General features: G+C 41.6%; 2 protein-coding genes across 2 annotated transcripts in view; both read left to right on the top strand.

The window, feature by feature from the left end:
* LOC145656098 (polymeric immunoglobulin receptor-like) overlaps window positions 1–13,133 on the top strand; it is a 179,573-nt gene extending 166,440 nt beyond the window's left edge. The window contains exons 4-5 of the mRNA XM_081709508.1: window positions 11,878–12,186; window positions 12,721–13,133. Of these exons, the coding sequence (XP_081565634.1) occupies window positions 11,878–12,186; window positions 12,721–13,133 (722 nt within the window). The remainder of the gene's footprint in view (window positions 1–11,877; window positions 12,187–12,720) is intronic.
* On the top strand, window positions 1,601–5,843 carry LOC145656115 (protein NDRG1-like). The gene is made up of 13 exons (XM_081709517.1): window positions 1,601–1,826; window positions 1,938–2,058; window positions 2,496–2,558; window positions 2,672–2,732; window positions 3,086–3,172; window positions 3,651–3,737; window positions 4,285–4,388; window positions 4,494–4,544; window positions 4,645–4,696; window positions 4,822–4,869; window positions 5,046–5,081; window positions 5,170–5,221; window positions 5,454–5,843. The coding sequence occupies exons 1-13, from the start codon at window positions 1,763–1,765 to the stop codon at window positions 5,567–5,569; spliced, it is 942 nt and encodes a 313-aa protein (XP_081565643.1). The 5' UTR covers window positions 1,601–1,762; the 3' UTR covers window positions 5,570–5,843.
* Window positions 13,134–18,420: the final 5,287 nt, after the last annotated feature.

Here is an 18,420-nt window from a genome sequence, read left to right as displayed (position 1 = left end):
TTAACTTTTTGTATCACATTATTTACATTACTGTTGTAATAGTAAAAATTCAATGGTAATAGGGCACATTGATTTGACACAGTTCAATGGCATTAAACTGCTATTAAATGAGTTCCAGTGAAGTAACTTGCTACTTGAGTATTCTTGTAACAGATACTTTCTTACTTTTACTTAAGTAATCATTTAAATGACTACTTTTACTTCTACTTCAGTAGTTATTATTTTAAAGTAACAGTAATTTTACTTGATGACAGTTTTGCCTACTCTACCGACCTCTCTCTGTATTACAGTTAATGTCTTGATCTTTATCAAAAACCCATGTAGTGCCTGCATGGAGGGACTTCGTGTTGTATTGGAAAACTGTAATAAATGTCTATATAACTGTACCCATCTTTCAGCTACGTACTCAGCTGCCGCTAAAAATAGGGATTTCACATATTTTTTAAACTTTTGACTTATTTTCCCAATGACCAAAATGTCAGCGCAACCCTGTAGTAACATCACAATGTCTATGACGTCACAATGGCTATGACATCACTACATCTATTTTAAAGGTGAGCGCAAGCATCTATATGTTATTTCACTTGACACACTTCAGCAGTTCAAAGGTTGGGAGACAATAGGGTGAATTAAACCTAACCATAGGTGGTGGATTACTACTGAATTTTACAGAACAAGGTACAGTGGAATGTTTAGTCTCTTAGGGATCATTTTGATGCATTTCAAACAGAGAAGGTCTGTCAGAAAAACAGCTGTAACATCCAAAACATACTTCATCAAGCATTAAAAAGTGGCATGGTGTTCTTGTCATATAGATTTTAGGGAATCTGTCATTAAACTGCTCAAAAGTATTTTAGTGATGTCATAATATTACTATTACAGGAGAGCTGCAAATATTCTAAATTGGAACTGCACAGCCTAATATCCAAATAAGTCTGTACTGAATCTCTGTGACCAAAAGGAAACGACCCTTACAGTGGCACCAGCAATGCAGACGGTATTCAGACAGGGAATCGATTTAGCGAGGAATATTTGCTCGTCAACTTTTGGGATAATGGCAAAAAGGGTAGGTTGGGCAAATGTTTTAAAAAGAGAATACTTGTTTAATACTACCTTACAACCAAGTTTTATCTAACTTTGTACTGAGAATTTTTGCTTCTTAACCCCCAGGCCCTCTATAACCCTCTATTGGAGGATGATGAAGAAACATCTGATGATGCCTTTTGTATGGACCCGTTGTGTCCGGTAAAATAAGGCTGTATTTTCAGACATTGAGTACTGTTAATAGAATAAAGTCTATGGGATGGATCTTTTCACATCCAGAATGAAATGTTACCACTCCAAAATCTATTTTTCTCTGTGTTTTGTCTGAAGGATTTTAAGGGGGCATTTTGGGGTCAAGTTGTGGTAAGTAGCACTACCTTTTCACAGATGTTTCAATAGGCTAAAGCTTTTACCTATAAAGCATGTTTTCAAGCACTGTCATGTGTCTTCTGAGTCAAACATGATCTTTTGTAAACAAATTAACTTGGTTAATGATAAATAATAAATAAATGATTGACATTCCTCGTGATAAGAGGCTCATTCCACAGAAGTAGTTCTAAGTGTGACAGAGTAATGTCCTGACACACAAAACCACTGCAGTGGAATCAGACCTCTTTTTAGAGGTTTTTCTTATACATCTAGACCTAGACCTTTATACTCCACCTGGGTCTTATAGGAGGACAATGTGGAGACCCCCTTTGGCACTGTATGCTGCACCATGGCAGGTATCCCCAGGGATAACCGACCGGTCATCCTCACCTACCATGACATCGGAATGAACCGTAAGACTCTGATACTGTTGCTTGTGGCACGTAGCTGATTGCTCTAAAGTCTAAAACTTAGCATAAGCGTCATTTATTGTGTTGTAATGACCCTGGAATGCATGTCTGCAGACAAAACTTGCTTCGACGTTCTTTTCTATGATGAGGACATGCAGGAAATCATGCGACACTTTGCCGTGTGTCAGGTCAACGCTCCTGGGCAACATGAGGGTGCCAGCACCTTCCCTGCAGGGTGAGCGTGAGTGCACCATATGCCACAATGTTCTTTCAGGGGCTGAAAGACATTCCAAGGTTAAATCTAATCTAAAATGTGACCTTCAGCTACCCCATACAATTTTTTCCAGAATGTATATTTATCAGAACCTACTCCATAGCCCTCCGTCTGCCCTCAGACCACTCCTTCCTGGCAGTCAGACAGGACGACTCTATGCCATGGTGTTGGTGCCCACCTAAACTAACATCTGGAGGCCCTGACTGTCAGCATGTCTAGCTGGCACCGGCTTGTCATGCACCAGGGTTTCTTTCATGAACTTTTTTCTTAGCGTTCATATGCTACATTGATGGCTGTGGCTCCCAGTACATCATAGCTAGGTTTAGCAGGTTCAAATCCTGAAGAATCAGTGGCGTCCCTTAGAATTATAACTCACTCAGGGCAATTTTTTCCTGTAGATTCACATATCCCTCAATGGACAAGCTCTCCGAGACCCTCCCAATTGTGCTCAAGCATTTTAAGTGAGTGAACCAGATTAGCCATTTACTCTGAGATTAAACTGTCAATCCTTGTTCTAATCTGAAACCTTGCGCTTTAATGGTTTAAAGTTATGTACATTTTTTTCTCTCCACAGAATTAAGAGTGTTATTGGAATGGGTGTTGGAGCAGGAGCAAACATCCTCACACGGTTCGCTGTGAGTTGTAGCACTGTCTTTCTTCCCAATAGATTTTAACACAATGATCAAACAAGGATTACTCCTTGGTGAAATTCTTGCTTTGTAACAAAGTGTTGATACTTGCAGCATAATCCTAATCATTACACTGTCAAGCTAGCTAGACATCAACTCTCCAGAATACTGACACTTCACTATTGTTCCTCTGCTTGCACATGTAAACAAACCTTTTTCTAAGTGCAATGTAAAGTGCAAGAATGCCAAATATGGAGACTCTTAATTGCTCATTTAACTACAACAGTTTGACATATAGTAAGTAATTTTGCCCTGAAGGTTTATCTCCCTTTGACTGCTCATGCATAAATGTCTTGCAGTTGAAGTACCCAGACTTGGTTGAGGGCCTTGTCCTGATGAACATTAATGCTCAGGCAGAGGGCTGGGCAGACCGGGCAGCATCCAAGGTATCACAGTCTAATGCAATAGTAATTATCATTCTGTTAACACCCTGCTTAAACATCACGATCCCTGTATCTCTACAATTATGTCGTTTAGCTGGTCCCACCTAGCGTCCATGTCTATGGTTTCCCTGTCTCATGTCTTTTGTTTTGCTTTACTTCCTTGTTGTGGTTCCGTTGCTTAGTTTCATTTTCTTTGCTCCTTATTATTTGCACCTGTCTTGTTTAACTCTTATTAATTCATGTATTTAAACCGTCTTGTTCCCTGTGTCTTGGCTGTTCACTGAATCCATATAACTTTCAATGTGATAACAAATAGTTCTCAGCATATTACTCTTAGTTTTCTGCAGTTTCCAGTTAACCTTTCATGCCAATCATATGGTGACAATCGACCCTATATTTTTATTCTTTTGGGATCCTTAGAAAAGTGTCAAGCCTCTTTTAATAAAGTAATGTATTTGATCAAAGCTTATGTGTACTCCAGCCACTAAAGATCAACCCACACTTTCCACAGATTTCCAGCTGGGCCCTTGGTCCCCCCAGTGTTGTCATCTCCCACCTGTTCGGTCAGGTACGAAATAACGCCTAAAATGAAATGTATATTGTATGTATTATTGAGCAGTACTTGTCAACCCAGTCCTTGTGATACATCTGACATCCCACATTTTCCCTCTATCCCAGCTCCTGACAACATCATCCTAGCTCCTAAACCAAGCCATTAGGAAAATGAACACCTGGTACAGGTGTACTGGGCTGGGTTAGAATAAACATGTGGGCCATTTCATGTGTACTGTGGACTGGGTCACTAAACACTGAACTAGAATATTTAAAAGTTAAATGCCTTATTACTAAAGATGAGTGTTCCAAATGAGCTGTCCTGAATTTAGACTGTGTCCTTTTCGTAACTAAAGAACCAGATGCCTACATTATTGTCCATCAAAAGGTCAACAATGTTTTTTTTTTTTTTTACATATTCTTTTTATTATACATTTCTGTCTCGAGTGCCTGTGCAGACTGTGCATATAGAGGAAGAGACATTTAAATTCATATTCACATCAAGTTTTGATGTTTTGTGACTGATTGCGTCTTGGACTGACTCCTTTATGGCACCGTGGCAGGAGGAGATTAAGAAGAAGGCAGAATTTGTAAAGACCTTCCATCACAACATCAGCAAAAGGATTAACCAGACCAACCTTCTGCATTTTATGAAGTCCTACAACAGGTATGACTGACATCTGCATTCTATGGAATCTTCTGAGCTCTCTGCTTCTAGACTTGTTTGTCATATGAACAGCTCCCAGTCTTATTAGATCTGATCAATTTTCAGCCGAAGTAAACTGAACATTAAGAGAACTTCTCTGGGTAGAAAGACTCTAAAGTAAGTGAGAAACTGTTTCTCTTTTATCCTTATTCCATGTTATTTTTTGATGTAAAATGCCCCTGTGCCACCACATGGCTGAAAGGTTTTGTTGCTGTAGGTGTCACACTCTTCTGGTGGTAGGAGATGACTCTCCTGTGGTGGATGCTGTGGTATGTACAGCTTGTTTTACATGCAGAAGTTTAAAAACAACATTCAAAATCCAACCCAGCATTCAAATCAAACTTCTATATGTACCTGGGAGCCTGCGTGCAAATGTTTGTGTTTTCTGTCGTAGGTTGACTGCAATTCCAAAATGAATCCCTCAAAGACAACCCTCCTCAAAGTTAGTGACCTTCAAACCTCAGCAAAGCAATACTTAAAATGTTATGTTTTGCTTTTTTTATTTGACTCTCATTATAAATGCAGAAGTCATTATATGTCACTGGGGGCTTATAAATCATGAACGTTGTGATGAACTTGTGGTGAATAACATTGTCCTTCATGTTGTCCCTCATGAAGATGGCTGACTGTGGAGGTCTACCACAGCTTGATCAGGTCTGTCGTTACCCATTAAAATAATGCTCTTGCATTCAAACTGAGTGATGCACTGTGTAATCTATTGTGTCCTGTTCTTACCTTATAGCCTGGCAAGCTGGCAGAAGCCTTGAAATACTTCATTCAAGGACTGGGCTACAGTAAGTAAATACTGTAAACACACTGTCAAAAGGTCGAAATTAAAAATCGTTCAGCCTCTGCGCAATGTAAAACCCATAAATCCAGTTTAGAAAAGTTCATTACTGCCTGTTGTAGACCTTCAGGCTTTCACAACTATCTTTAAGTTATGCATGCTTTCTAAATGGTGCAGTTAAGTAGGGACCTTGAGCTATGTTACTTCACCTTGTCCTTCTGCTTATCTGCCTCTGACAGTGTCTTCTGCAGGCATGACACACCTGTCTCATTGGCACCCCGCCTTCTCCACCAGAATGGCATTCTTCCACCCCTGGGCCATCACTTCCATGGAGAGCACCTCCAAGCAACGCTGAAGATGAGGCTCTCCTACCCGCTGCTCCATCCCAGTGTTGTCATGCTCAGTTGGGCTCCATTTCAAATAAAAAATACTCTAAATTGAGGGACCATTGATGTGTTGGTGTTAGTGTTTGTGTGTCATTGTCCCAGTGGACTAATTTAGACTTGCACAAAAGGAAAAAAAAAACCTAAATGATAAAAAGCTGTTTAAAATGTTTATACTTATCAGGCTCAGTGTTGTACCTTTATTTAGTAGCCATAAAAAAAGTTGATGTATAGTACATCAATCAATGTATAACACTTTTAGTACTTAGTATATGAATCAATGTATAATATTTGGACTGCTTTAACACCAGTACAAAAGTTTAATATAATAAAGAAATAATGCACTGTGATTACGTGTGGCAGCCCGAGTGCCGTAGGGCGAGGGGCAGGACGCACAGACTCCACCGACTGGGACGAACATTTATTAACATAAATGACAGCGGCACTCACGTATTAGAAACAATAAACATGGACCTGAAACAAATGAAGTTAAACAAACATAATACACAAGAATACATCTAACATAAACACGTTACATTCAGACATTACACCGACAATGACCAACACCCTGTACACTTTAACACGGGTTTATATACATTGAGACGAACAAGGTGCAGGTGTGGTTGCAAACACAGCCCTCCCACTGAACGTGGCAGGCCAAACCACATGACTCGAATGTGTGTTTCAGGTTATGCAAATACTTTGGGAGTAGTTTAAATCAGTCAATCTACTGAATTCCCCACCAACAACAGTATGAATAATTAATTGTCATTTACATTTATAACTTTTAACATACTAGCAGCATGAGTTTCATGAATTTGTACTTCATTAACTTTTTGTATCACATTATTTACATTACTGTATTAAGTACCCAATGCTCTGCTTTGAAGAAGAAGAAGTACAACATTGAATTATTTTACTGCACTTGTACTGCATATTTTCAATGTATTTACATCATTTTAGAGAATGCCATATTAAGGAATAAATAAATAAATAAAGTTTATTTACCTGCTATTGTTCTTACGTCCACTGAAGTCCAAAATAATCTTTAAGGCTCTAGGTTACTTAATAGCAAATACATTTCTGTGGTATTCTGATTTATTTTCTACTTGAAAGACAGGGAATATTCTGATGTCTTTATTAGTAACTTTAATGCACCTAATGCACCCTTTTGGGGCACCCTAAAACTCTGACTAGTATTACGTGAGTAATCGCTCTAGAGCAGGGAATTGAAGATAACAGGATAATTGAGGAAAAAAGGGGAAATTTTGTTTTTTTTTCTAAAATGAATGATGTAGCCAGCGATATGAAGCCCACCCAGCCTGTTTCACTATTTGGTATCTATAGGCCACCACGGCCCTACTCAGAATTTATTAAGGAATTTTCAGATTTCCTTTCTAATCTAGTCACTTTTGTAGAAAGAGCCATTATTTTTTGTGATTTCAATATTCACCTTGATAATGCCCAAGACCCTTTGAGATTGGCCTTTAGCTGTATATCAGAATCAATTGGTTTCATCCAATGTATAAGAGAACCCACACACTCTGATGGACATGCGCTTGACTTACTATTGACATACGGTGGACACGGAGAACATAGTCAGACTACCCCAGTCGGATGCCATCTCAGACCATTCCTTAATTTCATTTGAACTACATACAAGCCACAATATAATAACCTCGCCTCGCTATCATAGCAGACGCACGATCACATCAGCCACTGCATCCCCTGTAGATTCACACACTGTTCTTTATAAAGGCATCTCTCACAGTTTAGTTACATGTAACATTTTAGCTTTTAAGCATGTAGCCACCTTTCCATATCCTTTTCTAACCTTTAAAGGGAGATGTTTCTAGCATCACCTTTGACCACATTTCCATACTTTCAAATGCAATAAATTCTTTACAAGAGGTGGTCCCTGTTATTACTGAGGTAATAACATGCGTGTTTACAGGGAAAAGAGGCCTAACAGTGCATTGGACAGATTAATAACATAAAACATAAGGGAGTTTAGAGATTCTGTGTCCTTTCAGAATGACTTGCATACAGGGCTTCAGGCTTCAGTAAAGGATCCTGCGTAGGCTTTTGGTGGACCTCAGGGTAAGATATATGAACTCTCCACCAGGCTCAGGACCATATAGAAAAACAATCTTCTTTAGGACAAGGCTAATACAAATCTTCTCTTGGAATGTAGTGGTAATGGCTTCCAACTGGTGTGGGTATTGAATAGCAGTTTGCATATATTGACTACTGTGTGGTTCAGATGTAATGGTGGTGAATGCAAACACTAATATGTAAAGGAAGGTGGGGTGAATACATAACCACTTCTGAAAAGTGTATAAAAATATGGGTTCTCTGTTTGACAGTTAGACCTTCACGAAGGGTGCCTCAATAATGCTTGTTAAGGTTAACCGGCAATAAAGGATGGGACCAGCTATTCTCTTTAACTAATTCTGAAGGCTGACTCTTCATGTTATGTTTGAATGTTTAACTTTAAAACTAACTGACTGGGTATTTAGGAACGACATTACTTTCCAAACTTCATTACTACTTTTCATCCCTTCTCATACCTTTCGGTTTCTACCCTTTATCATCTTTGTTAGCTGCACAGCAGGGGCAGGATATTGGTGGAATCCTGCAAGGCATTCCAGCACTCTCTTACAAAACTATTAAAACTGTTTTTTGCCATATCCATATAAGATATCTCAAATGTGTATAGAATGTAGGTAAGCAATTCTGCTTCCTCCATGGTGCAAATTTGGTATAGATTGAATAACCCTATTTATAATCTTCAGTAGCATATAAGAAATCCAGATCCTCAAATAGCCACATTAGAAATTGTAATTTGGTACAATTTTAAATGCTTGTCTATCACAGGGTAGACTTAGATTGAGACACCATGTTTGACAATTGTATTCGAAACCACCATACCTAGTAAAATTTACTGGGCTCAACCAACCCTTGTAATTGCACATCTTCCTACATCTCACAAGGGACAACTTTCTGGAGGGACATTACTTCACATAATGTCATTCCTTTAATCTAGCATCTTAAACACTGATGATGGGTTTACTCCAGCTACACAAGCTAATGCTAACACTTGCTAATGTCCTCTTTTCTCAGGCCTGGTGTACTTCCTCCTTTCTAACAAAAGGCCGTTTAATCCTGTCAATGATTTGTGATACCCAGTTTGTTTTCTTTGTATCATCATTTTAAAATCAAGTGAAAATCTAAGACTTACAATAGTACACTTACATTGCTTTAGGTAGTTTGGTTAATCAGCCTTGGTTACTACCAAAGAGCTGCACATATGTAATCATGATGTCAGGACATCTCAAGGATTACACTATGAACCGGATGGACAAGTTGACTTGTGGAATTGATCACCTGCAAGTGGATATTACAGTAAACCTGGACTGCATGGATAACCGTTTGTGCTCTTCAGGACTATGACATCAGCCCCAGCCTGAAGACCAAGGGGGGAAATTTAGGTACCATGCCAATCCAGCAGATAGCAGCACCATCATCACCGCATTGAGCAAACTTGCATCAAATGGAAGAAAGAGGGTGTGCCTAAAAGCAGGTGGAATTCAGGTGTCTTAAATACCCTGATCAACAGACCTTTACTCTCTCCCTGGTTTTTCCTCCATCAAGGTTAGACCTAAAAGAGGGGCTTTGTCATCTCTCTCTCAGATACTTTCTTCACTCAGCACCATGTGGACAGTTAACAGCAAACAGCTGAGAATCATATTTCTCCATTTAATTGATCCAAGAGATGGTGGAATCTAGACTAACGTCTTGTTACCACCCCGTCTAGGCTATGGCACCGTACCAAGGAAAAAGAATGATAAACGGCTAAAGGAATGGAACATGCAACTGTTAAAGAGTAACAGAAAGAAACATAAGCACAAATGGTAGACTCTTTTTAGTGTATTGTTGTATAATACAGAAGTTACAAATAAACACACTGGTGCAATTTCTTCTGAAGTGACCCAGGCCAAAACAATAAATAAGACACACACCAGCGAAAGAAAATTGAGGTCCAAGCAGGGAAAAGAAGGTCATACACACAAATGATACAATTACAAACAAGCCAAAACCGACTGCTGAACTAGCTGCCACTGCCGCCACCCCCGCTGCCGCCGCTGCCTCACTGCCTCCAACAGCCCCACTGCCTCCCTCCTCTTCTGCCTTCGGGAGGGGCCTTTATATAGGAGTGGCCAGGAGTGGCCAGCAGGCAGGTAGACCTGGGGAGGAACAGAGCAGAGTCAAGTTCAGAAAAGGTGAGGAAACCTGGCACCGGATCTGGATTCTGAGATACACCTAGAGAAAGGAAACACATACACACACGCTTACAGACAGAAATCTGATCAACATTACCACAGCAACAGGTTCACCAAATTTCTTCAAGCAAGCTTGCAAATGCGGTCAGTTCCCTCCTGTTAAACTGCGGATGGAACTCATATTCCCAGCATACCTTGACGATGTCACATTTTATCAACAAGAAACCAGGGGTGGAAATTCCCTCCTAATTGTAGACAAACTGAGTGAGGATGACCAACTGAGATAATCACCAAAAATCATCAACATGTGAGACTTTTACATCTGGGCATAGTTTATAGTCGGGCATATCTGGGCAAAAGTATATAGGTTACATTTAGCTGATGCTTTTATCCAAAGCAACTGAGTACAACTTGAGCAATTGAGGGCCTTGCTCCGATGCCCAACAGTGGACCTTGATCCAACAACCTTCTGATTATAACTCAAGTAACTCAAGTAACAGCTGCCACTGCTTGAATTAAACAGTAAAGTTTAATCAAGATCCTAGTACTTTCTTGAAAGTATTTGGGCTTGGTGTACATACCATTTTGTTTGGATAATCTTAAGTAATATTTGTACAGACTGGAAGTTCTTTTTCCTCTTTGCATACAATCTCTCTATGTCTTGCTTTTTACTAGCAAACATAGGTATCATCATGTCACTTCAATAGGCACAGACACATTGACCTTATTGTTCAGTTAGTAAACCTGCCATTACCCTTTGTTCTAACATCACGTGAGAACAAGCCAGCTGAGCTCATTAACATACAGTCACATTGCTGTTTAAATTCTGCACCATTTTATTGCTGGCACAATAGCATGTCTGCCTCCTTCTCGCTCTCGCGAGCGTGTACCGACCTGCATGAAAGCATTCGCTCTCCTCTCCTTTTACACACTCACACACATAAACACATGCTCGCTATATTTTAGCTTGTTTTTCTGTAAATATACAGATTGTTTATGCTATTGTTTGTGATTTAGAGTAGTTGCGTTAATAAATGTATCATTTATTCTCACCAAGTTGTCTGTCTTGATATCATTCAGATTGTGCTTGTTGCCAATATCCTCAAACAAATGACTGTAATTTAAATCTTTCAGGGATCAAATCATTAATGTTACTTTCTTTGTTAAAAATGAAAGATTGTGATTTCAATATTTGAGATGATTTAATGGGACTGATTAGTGTGTCAAACCACTACAGTGGGCCTGTCCCTCTTGCTGGGCGCCCAGCGCACTGTGACAGCATGACTTTAAACTTAGCAAACAGGAACTGTTTGGATTGCTTCAACCACAGTGGCAACAAGACTAAAGAGATGTGAGGAGGCTTCTCAAATAAGCTTCTCACTTTATTCAACATGAATTGGCATTTCATTTTCGTTTTCATCATTTGATGTAAGTTATTTTCTATGCAATACTACAATATATACATTGTTAGTTTTTTTTGTTTTTTTTTTCATATGTAGCATTTTTTAATTCCTTAGCAGAAACAAGAATTCTTGTGTTCCAGTAACAGTGGTGCTGGGTTGTATATGCAGGCACTGAGAAATGGAATTGGTCACAGAGGCAGTTAACTCTTCAGAGTGGAGCATCTGTCAACATCTGAAATATAAACAACATAAGAAATACTGGTGCTGTGAGCGTGTAACAGCATTCAATTACTGCACGATTATGGCATATGCCAACAATACAAACAAGAAAGTGACAGTAACTGATAACCCAGCTCAGAGTCTCTTTACTGTCACTGTGAGGGATCTACAGGAGAGAAACACTGGAGCATATTGGTGTGCAGTGGAGATTTCAGGAATGTTTCAACCAGATGTCAAAACACAGCTATATATCACTGTGAAATCAGGTATTACAAATTCTTTATGAATATTGAATATTCAGTTTAGTGACATTTCTCATATTGCATATATTTCATCCATACATATTCATACAAAAGTGCCTTTCTTTGTTTCCAGCTCCTGCTGTGTTTGTGACCAAGAGCAGAGTGAGTGGAGAGGAGGGGAGCAGTGTCAGTGTCCAGTGTCTCTACAGCGCTGCATATAAGAAAGAGGCAAAGAAGTGGTGCAGATCTATAGACTGGACCTGCTACACAGTGGGGAGGACCAACACATCCCAGAATTCAGCAGTGCAGATCAGTGATGATGGGAAAGGCACCTTCACGGTGTTGATGACTGGACTGAAGAAGACTGATGCTGGCTGGTACTGGTGCTCCACGGGAGGTCTAGAAGTTCCTGTTCACTTTGACGTCACTGATGCACTTGCAGGTATATTGTTTTGTATCTAATCAATTAAATGGTGTAAAAATTATTAATGTTGTTTAACCTTTAAAAGATGACAACAGTGATTAAAGAAAGAAAAAAAAACTATGCATAGGGTGCCTTATTAGATTTGGTTATGTCACGTTGCAGCCCCGCCCCTCCTCAAACGTCTTGGTGTGTACGTGTGTGTGTTCGTCCATGTCGCCGCGCCCTTTCGTGTCGTCCACCTGTTCTGTATTATGTGTAATCCTCGTGTGTGTGTATATATGTCTCTTGTGTTGTAGTACGTGTTGTTGGTGTTTGAACGGTGTTTAGTGAGGTGTGCGGTGTTAGATGTGTCGTCTGTGTTAAATAAAAATGTGTGTTTGAACGTGCCCCTACTCCACATACTGTTAGCCTCGAATCATCACAGAAACACCAACCAAAGAAGGATGCCTGGGAAGGGCAAGAAGAAGGGGAAGAAGGGGAAAAGACGCACTTCCCCAAATAGTGCCTGCAATCCCTCCGTGCTCTTGGGTACCCTCCTGACTCCTGCTGCAGAAGAGCGTGGTCTGGGGGCAGAGGTGGAGGAGTCACACGGGATTACGTCTGACCATAATGACTGGTATAACTATTTCCAGTCCTCGGAGTCGGACACCGCGGACTTTTCCTGTACCAGGGTGAGGCCATCACTCATCCTGTCTTCGCTCCATGGGATCACAACAGAGCAGGGACCTGCTGGGTACTACGGAGACCTACCTATTTATGAGGACAGGTACTTGGAGGTGGAATCCGCAGAGTCCTACATGGACCTTACAGAGGGATATGCGGAGTATGGCGAGCGAGGGGAGTGCCGTAACGTCACCCTAGAGTCAGACTTGGGGTCGGATCATGAGGAGGACCCGTCGATGGAGGTGGAGGAGGTACCTCAGGGGAATCTAGGCGCTCTGGAGTCAGCAAGCAGCCCTGGGTGACTGGTGGAGAGATGGCATCATCAACAGAGGAGGACATTCCTCCCCCTAGGGCGAGGACCTATGCCTAAGTCTCGGGGAGGTAAAAAGGCAGCGGCACCGAGGTCTGCTCTGCCGGGGTCTGGCAGGGTCACCAGGGTCTGCTCCAACACCTGATGGTGAATGACATCTCAAAACTATTCTTGAACGTACTTTTTCAGATTTGAATTCCTTACTGAGAAGTTTGAAAGAACTTAGGAGTCGTTGTTGAGTTACGAAAAAATGTGTCTGGAGTGTGAATGGCCATCATAACTTGCGTTTTTCATCGGAGCCTTGCTCACTAAAGCTGTTATTTTAACTAAGCCTACTCGCTGGTTGAGTTAGCTAGACAGGCAAGCTTGTTAAGGTTTAATTCCCGAAGTTTGGGCCCTGCTGTCGGCTTGTATGTCGACACGTAGCCCCCAGGAGAGAGAGTTTCGCCTGGTTTGGGCTCCTACGCGACAGCAAGGATTGTATTTTGCACTGGAAAACTTAAATCAGATTGTGAGCTAAGAAAAGGGGGAGAGAGACAAGTACTCATGCATGTGAGCACACAGCTTGACAACATGGAAAAAAGACACCCAACATGCAGCAGGAGTGGCTAAAGCCATACAGAAAACAACGCATCTGGTAATGGGACATCCAATCACGGTACTAACCACACACAGTGTAATAGCATACGTGAACTCACAAGCCTTCACCTTGACAGCACTAAGGCAACAGAGGATCAGCAAAATTTTGGAAGCACCACACATCACATACACACATGAAGGAATCAACATGGCAGACATGATGGGAGGAGGAGAGCCTCATCAGTGCGAACAGGAAGTCAAAAAGCAGGAGAAGGTGAGACCAGACCTAGAAGGAGAACCAATTCCAGGAGCAGGGAACATGTTCACTGATGGGTGTGGATTTAGAGGACCAGATGGGGATATAAAAGCAGGGTATGCAGTGGTGGCAGAAACACAGGGAGAAGTAGATGAATTTTGGACGGTGAAAGCAGAAAGGCTGAAAGGTTAGCAATCAGCACAGCGAGCTGAGGTAATGGCAGTAGTGGAGGCCTTGAAGTTAGCAAAGGGTAAGGAAGTGAATATTTATACTGACTCTGCTTACACGGTAGGGGCAGCACATGTGGAGCTAAGACAATGGATGAGAGCAGGGTTTAGGACAGCGGGAAACAAACCAATTAAACATGATGCAGAAATGAGGGAGCTGGCAAAGGCCTTGCAGGGACCAGAAAGAGTAGCTATCATAGAGTGCAGGGGACATGTAGAGTATGTCAACAGTACAATCCCAAACCTACAATTAAGGTGGCACCCGGTAAGTATCCGTTGTCATTAACACCAGGGGAAGAGATAGTAATTGACTACACAGACATGGTGGACTCAGCACAGGGGTACACGTACGAATTGATGTGCGTAGACAACTACACAGGGTGGCCGGAAGCGTGGCCAACAAAACGGGAAGACAGTGCTTCAGTGGTAAAGTTCCTGGTGAACCAGTACATTCCTCACCATGGGTTTCAGAGAAAGGTGAGATCAGATAATGGCACTCATTTTACAGCGCGCAATTTGCAGGAGTTAGAGAAAATACTGGGTCTGAAACATTCATTTGGGGCAGTGTATCATCCTCAGTCTCAAGGTAAGGTGGAAAGGATGAATCTAAATGCGAAAAACAAAGTGGCCAAAATCTGTGCACAGACAAAATTAAATTGGGTTGATGCCTTACCTTTGGCAATAAATGAGAAAAGAAAAACATCTCACACACACATCATACTTTAATGAATTGCAAAGTATCGTTTCAGCTTTCTCCACGCAGGAGGGGGACCGGACGGGGAGCAGACAAACCCAGACGATACCCGTTACGGACTGGGGGCTGCTGAGAGTCATCAAGAGAAAATGGAGTGAGCCGAGGTGGACAGGTCCATTCCAGGTGACAGAAAGAACCAGCCACGCCGTACGCCAGAACGGTACAGGGGAAACGTGGTTTCATCTGAGCCAGTGCGCCGCCGCAGAGTCACCGCAGAGGAGTCTGCAAGAGACAGCGAGGGACCTTGCTGAAACATCACCTAACTCACCTGACCCGGAAGGGGCAGAATAATCCCCAGGAGCAAAAGGGTCAAGGTAGTCCACCCTTAGACCCCGAAGTAAGAAGAACAGAACACCAGTGATGACTTCTGGACAATTGTGTTGTTTGATTATTTGTTGGTGTATTGTGTTGTGTGTTTCCATTTACAGTTTGGTCACGCTTGGGTTAAATAATAGCATGGCAGTAGGAAAGGATTAAAACATTAACAACAAGACGGTGAAGAAGAATGGGGGTAGAGATTGGTGGATGTGTAGCATGTGCAGCCGCAAGACCCAGACTTATAACCACCCCGGCACCCCTATTCCCACAAAAAGACCCCAAGGGCTATGCGTGCATGATTGGCCTGACTAAGGAAAGAAACCCTAAGAATTGTGACACTTTGAGCGTTATTTTCCCCCCCATCAGTAACAGAACCAGGATAGGACTATTTTCACCCGAAAAGGGGGAGGGGAACTACACGTGCTTCGTTAGAAGTTCAAGCACACCTCAAGTACGCTTGGGGCACATCCCGGCGGAATGGTGTAACCGCACGGTCACTGGGAACGAGTCTGTGGGTTCATGGGCACGAGCAGGATTGTATGATTATTGTGGAAGGATGACTTTGGTTGTTAACATGCCAGAGAACTCGGAGGGGACATGCGCCATGGTCAGGTTAGCAGCTCCTTTATTACTGATAGGCAAAAAACTACACAGGGACCCGGTAACTGATGCAGCAAGACAGTAGCGAGAGGCATACCATTTTGATTTAACAAGGAATACACCCACATACATAGATGCAATAGGAATACCTCGCGGAGTTCCGGACAGATATAAGTTAGCAGACCAGATAGCAGGGGGATTTGAGAATATTCCGATACTTTCTGCATTATTCCCCATTACTCCAAATAAAAATGTGGATCGGATTAACTATGTACATTATAATGTCCTCAGGCTAGCCAACCTGACTAGGGATGCAGTGGAAGGACTTAGAGATCAGCTGGGACCAACCTCACTGATGGCGGTGCAAAATCGTATGGCATTAGACATGTTGTTGGCGGAAAAGGGGGGTGTCTGCGCTATGCTTGAGGATGTGTGTTGTACATTCATTCCTAATAATACCGCTCCGGATGGGTCAGTTAGTAGAGCATTGGATGGTTTGAAGACCCTATCAGAGGAAATGCATGAGAATTCAGGCATAAACAACCAGTTGGAATCCTGGATGGTGAGCCGGTTCGGTCAGTGGAAAGACTTAATTGTGTCATTGATGGTTTCATTAGCCACATTCACGGGAATTGCTGTGACATGCGGGTGCTGCTGTATTCCATGTATTAGGGCGTTAATGGTTAGACTAATTTCAGCTATGATAGAAAGGAAAGATGTGCATGAGGGTACCACGATGATGCCACTGATACAGGGGGAAAGGGACGTAGAGACAGGAGATGCCAGAATAAAGGAGTGTGATTGGTGATCTCTTTGTAGAGATCAAAAGGGGGAATTGTGGAGTTTCAGAAATTAAATGAATGCTAAGCTTACACTAGTAGAGAATAATGTGCAGAATGGAATAGGACTAATGCTTGAATAAATAAAATAATTACTGTATGTCCAGACATAACAGGAAATGCCCTAGACGTGCATATGTGTGATTATGCAAGAAGACATGTGTACGAGACGGTCAAACAGAGGTGACGGCTGAGATGGAAAAACACAAAAGCAGAAGTGGCACAAGGCGAGAGAAATATAAGTCTGTCTGTTGCAAAGTTATGCTTTAGATCTCACTCGCACTGTGTTGTGAAGTGACATCTCCAGAGCTCTGCATTAATAAAAGGCCACAGGGTAACGCACTGTTTCCTGTCTCTTCTTTCCTGCATCAACGGACACGACACTAACTAATGATATAACAGAATCTGGCCCTTAGCTATTTTATTAGCTTTTTATCAGGGCACGCTTAGTAAAACGTCACATCTCTACATCAACTTTTTAGAAAAATTAACAGGCAATCAAATTATTTTGGCTATACTAAAACCTGTCCTGGAGCAATGCCTAGCTAGCTGGATAGCTAACACTAACATGCAAGACTGGGTTTGTTTTGCAGAAGTAGCAGATGCTAAATAGCTGCCTTGTAAAAGAGGTTTGCATTGGGGACTGTTTGTATTTGATGCATGCACTTTAGGTATTATTGTATAACGCTATTTGTGATGTATTTTTGTTTTTCAATCAGTCACATTCCGAGCCAAACTTCTCTTAGGTATCTTGTATCAGTGGAGAACTACTTTTGAAGGCATTGTTACTAGCTAACTGTTAGCTAGCAAGGTAACAAGGTAACTCTTTTTAAACAACAAAAAGAAAAAAACACTTTACTGTGATTAACAACTTTGAATTTACTAAGTTGTGATTGTTTCATAGAAGGTCTGATTAGCTAGCCTAGCTAAAGCTATGTTTGATACGTTTTGATACGTCTAACGACACTGGCATTTTTGGACAAGAGTAGCTTTATAGTTGCTTAGCTAATGTCACAGAATTAAAAGTAGAATCAGAAGGAAATGTTGAATATTGTGTCATTGCACCAGCCATGAGGCATTAAAGTGTCTGGACAAGAACATAGCTAGCTAGCTAACTGGCTTAGATCACTACTGCAGCTCTCACACCTCGGGTTTATTACATCATAATAGGTAATGTGGAATTTTTAAGGACCATTGTTGCGTCTGATAACCCGTTCAGAAAAGGTGTTCTTCAGCTGAATGAACAGATACTGAAACGAACACTAAAGAGATCATCCAACATTAAAGATATTTCAGTAGACACACTAGTGGAAGAGCTGCTGAGGTTCCTGAGCCATGAATGTCCGGCCTCCAGCATCTACTCTGGACAGGTATGTCACCGCCTTGCACCAGGACGCAGAGATCCATGAGCATGACTGAGATGTAATTATAACTATATACACCTCATTAGTCTGATGCTAATGAGCACACATGCACACCTGCCGTCCAGTTCTTTAACATCCATATCCGTCACCTTGATTTATCTTAGTAAGTTGCTGCTGAAGCTCTGTCTCTCTTTCTCTCTTTCCCCATGCCTCCTTCCCTTCCTGTAGGAGTGTGGATACACCACTGGCGTTGTTGCCTGATGCACCTCCTTTGGAAGAGGACACGGTCCACTGTCAGAACTGGCAGGAGACAGTGGAGCCGCACACACTCGCCTCTCTCGG

The sequence above is a fragment of the Electrophorus electricus genome, unplaced genomic scaffold, assembly GCF_041902795.1.
Source record: "Electrophorus electricus isolate QZ-2024a unplaced genomic scaffold, ASM4190279v1 Scaffold47, whole genome shotgun sequence".
Classification (NCBI taxonomy): Eukaryota; Metazoa; Chordata; class Actinopteri; order Gymnotiformes; family Gymnotidae; genus Electrophorus; species Electrophorus electricus.
The sequence above is the reverse complement of the archived record's forward strand: the minus strand, read 5'-3'. Positions and strand labels throughout refer to the sequence as shown.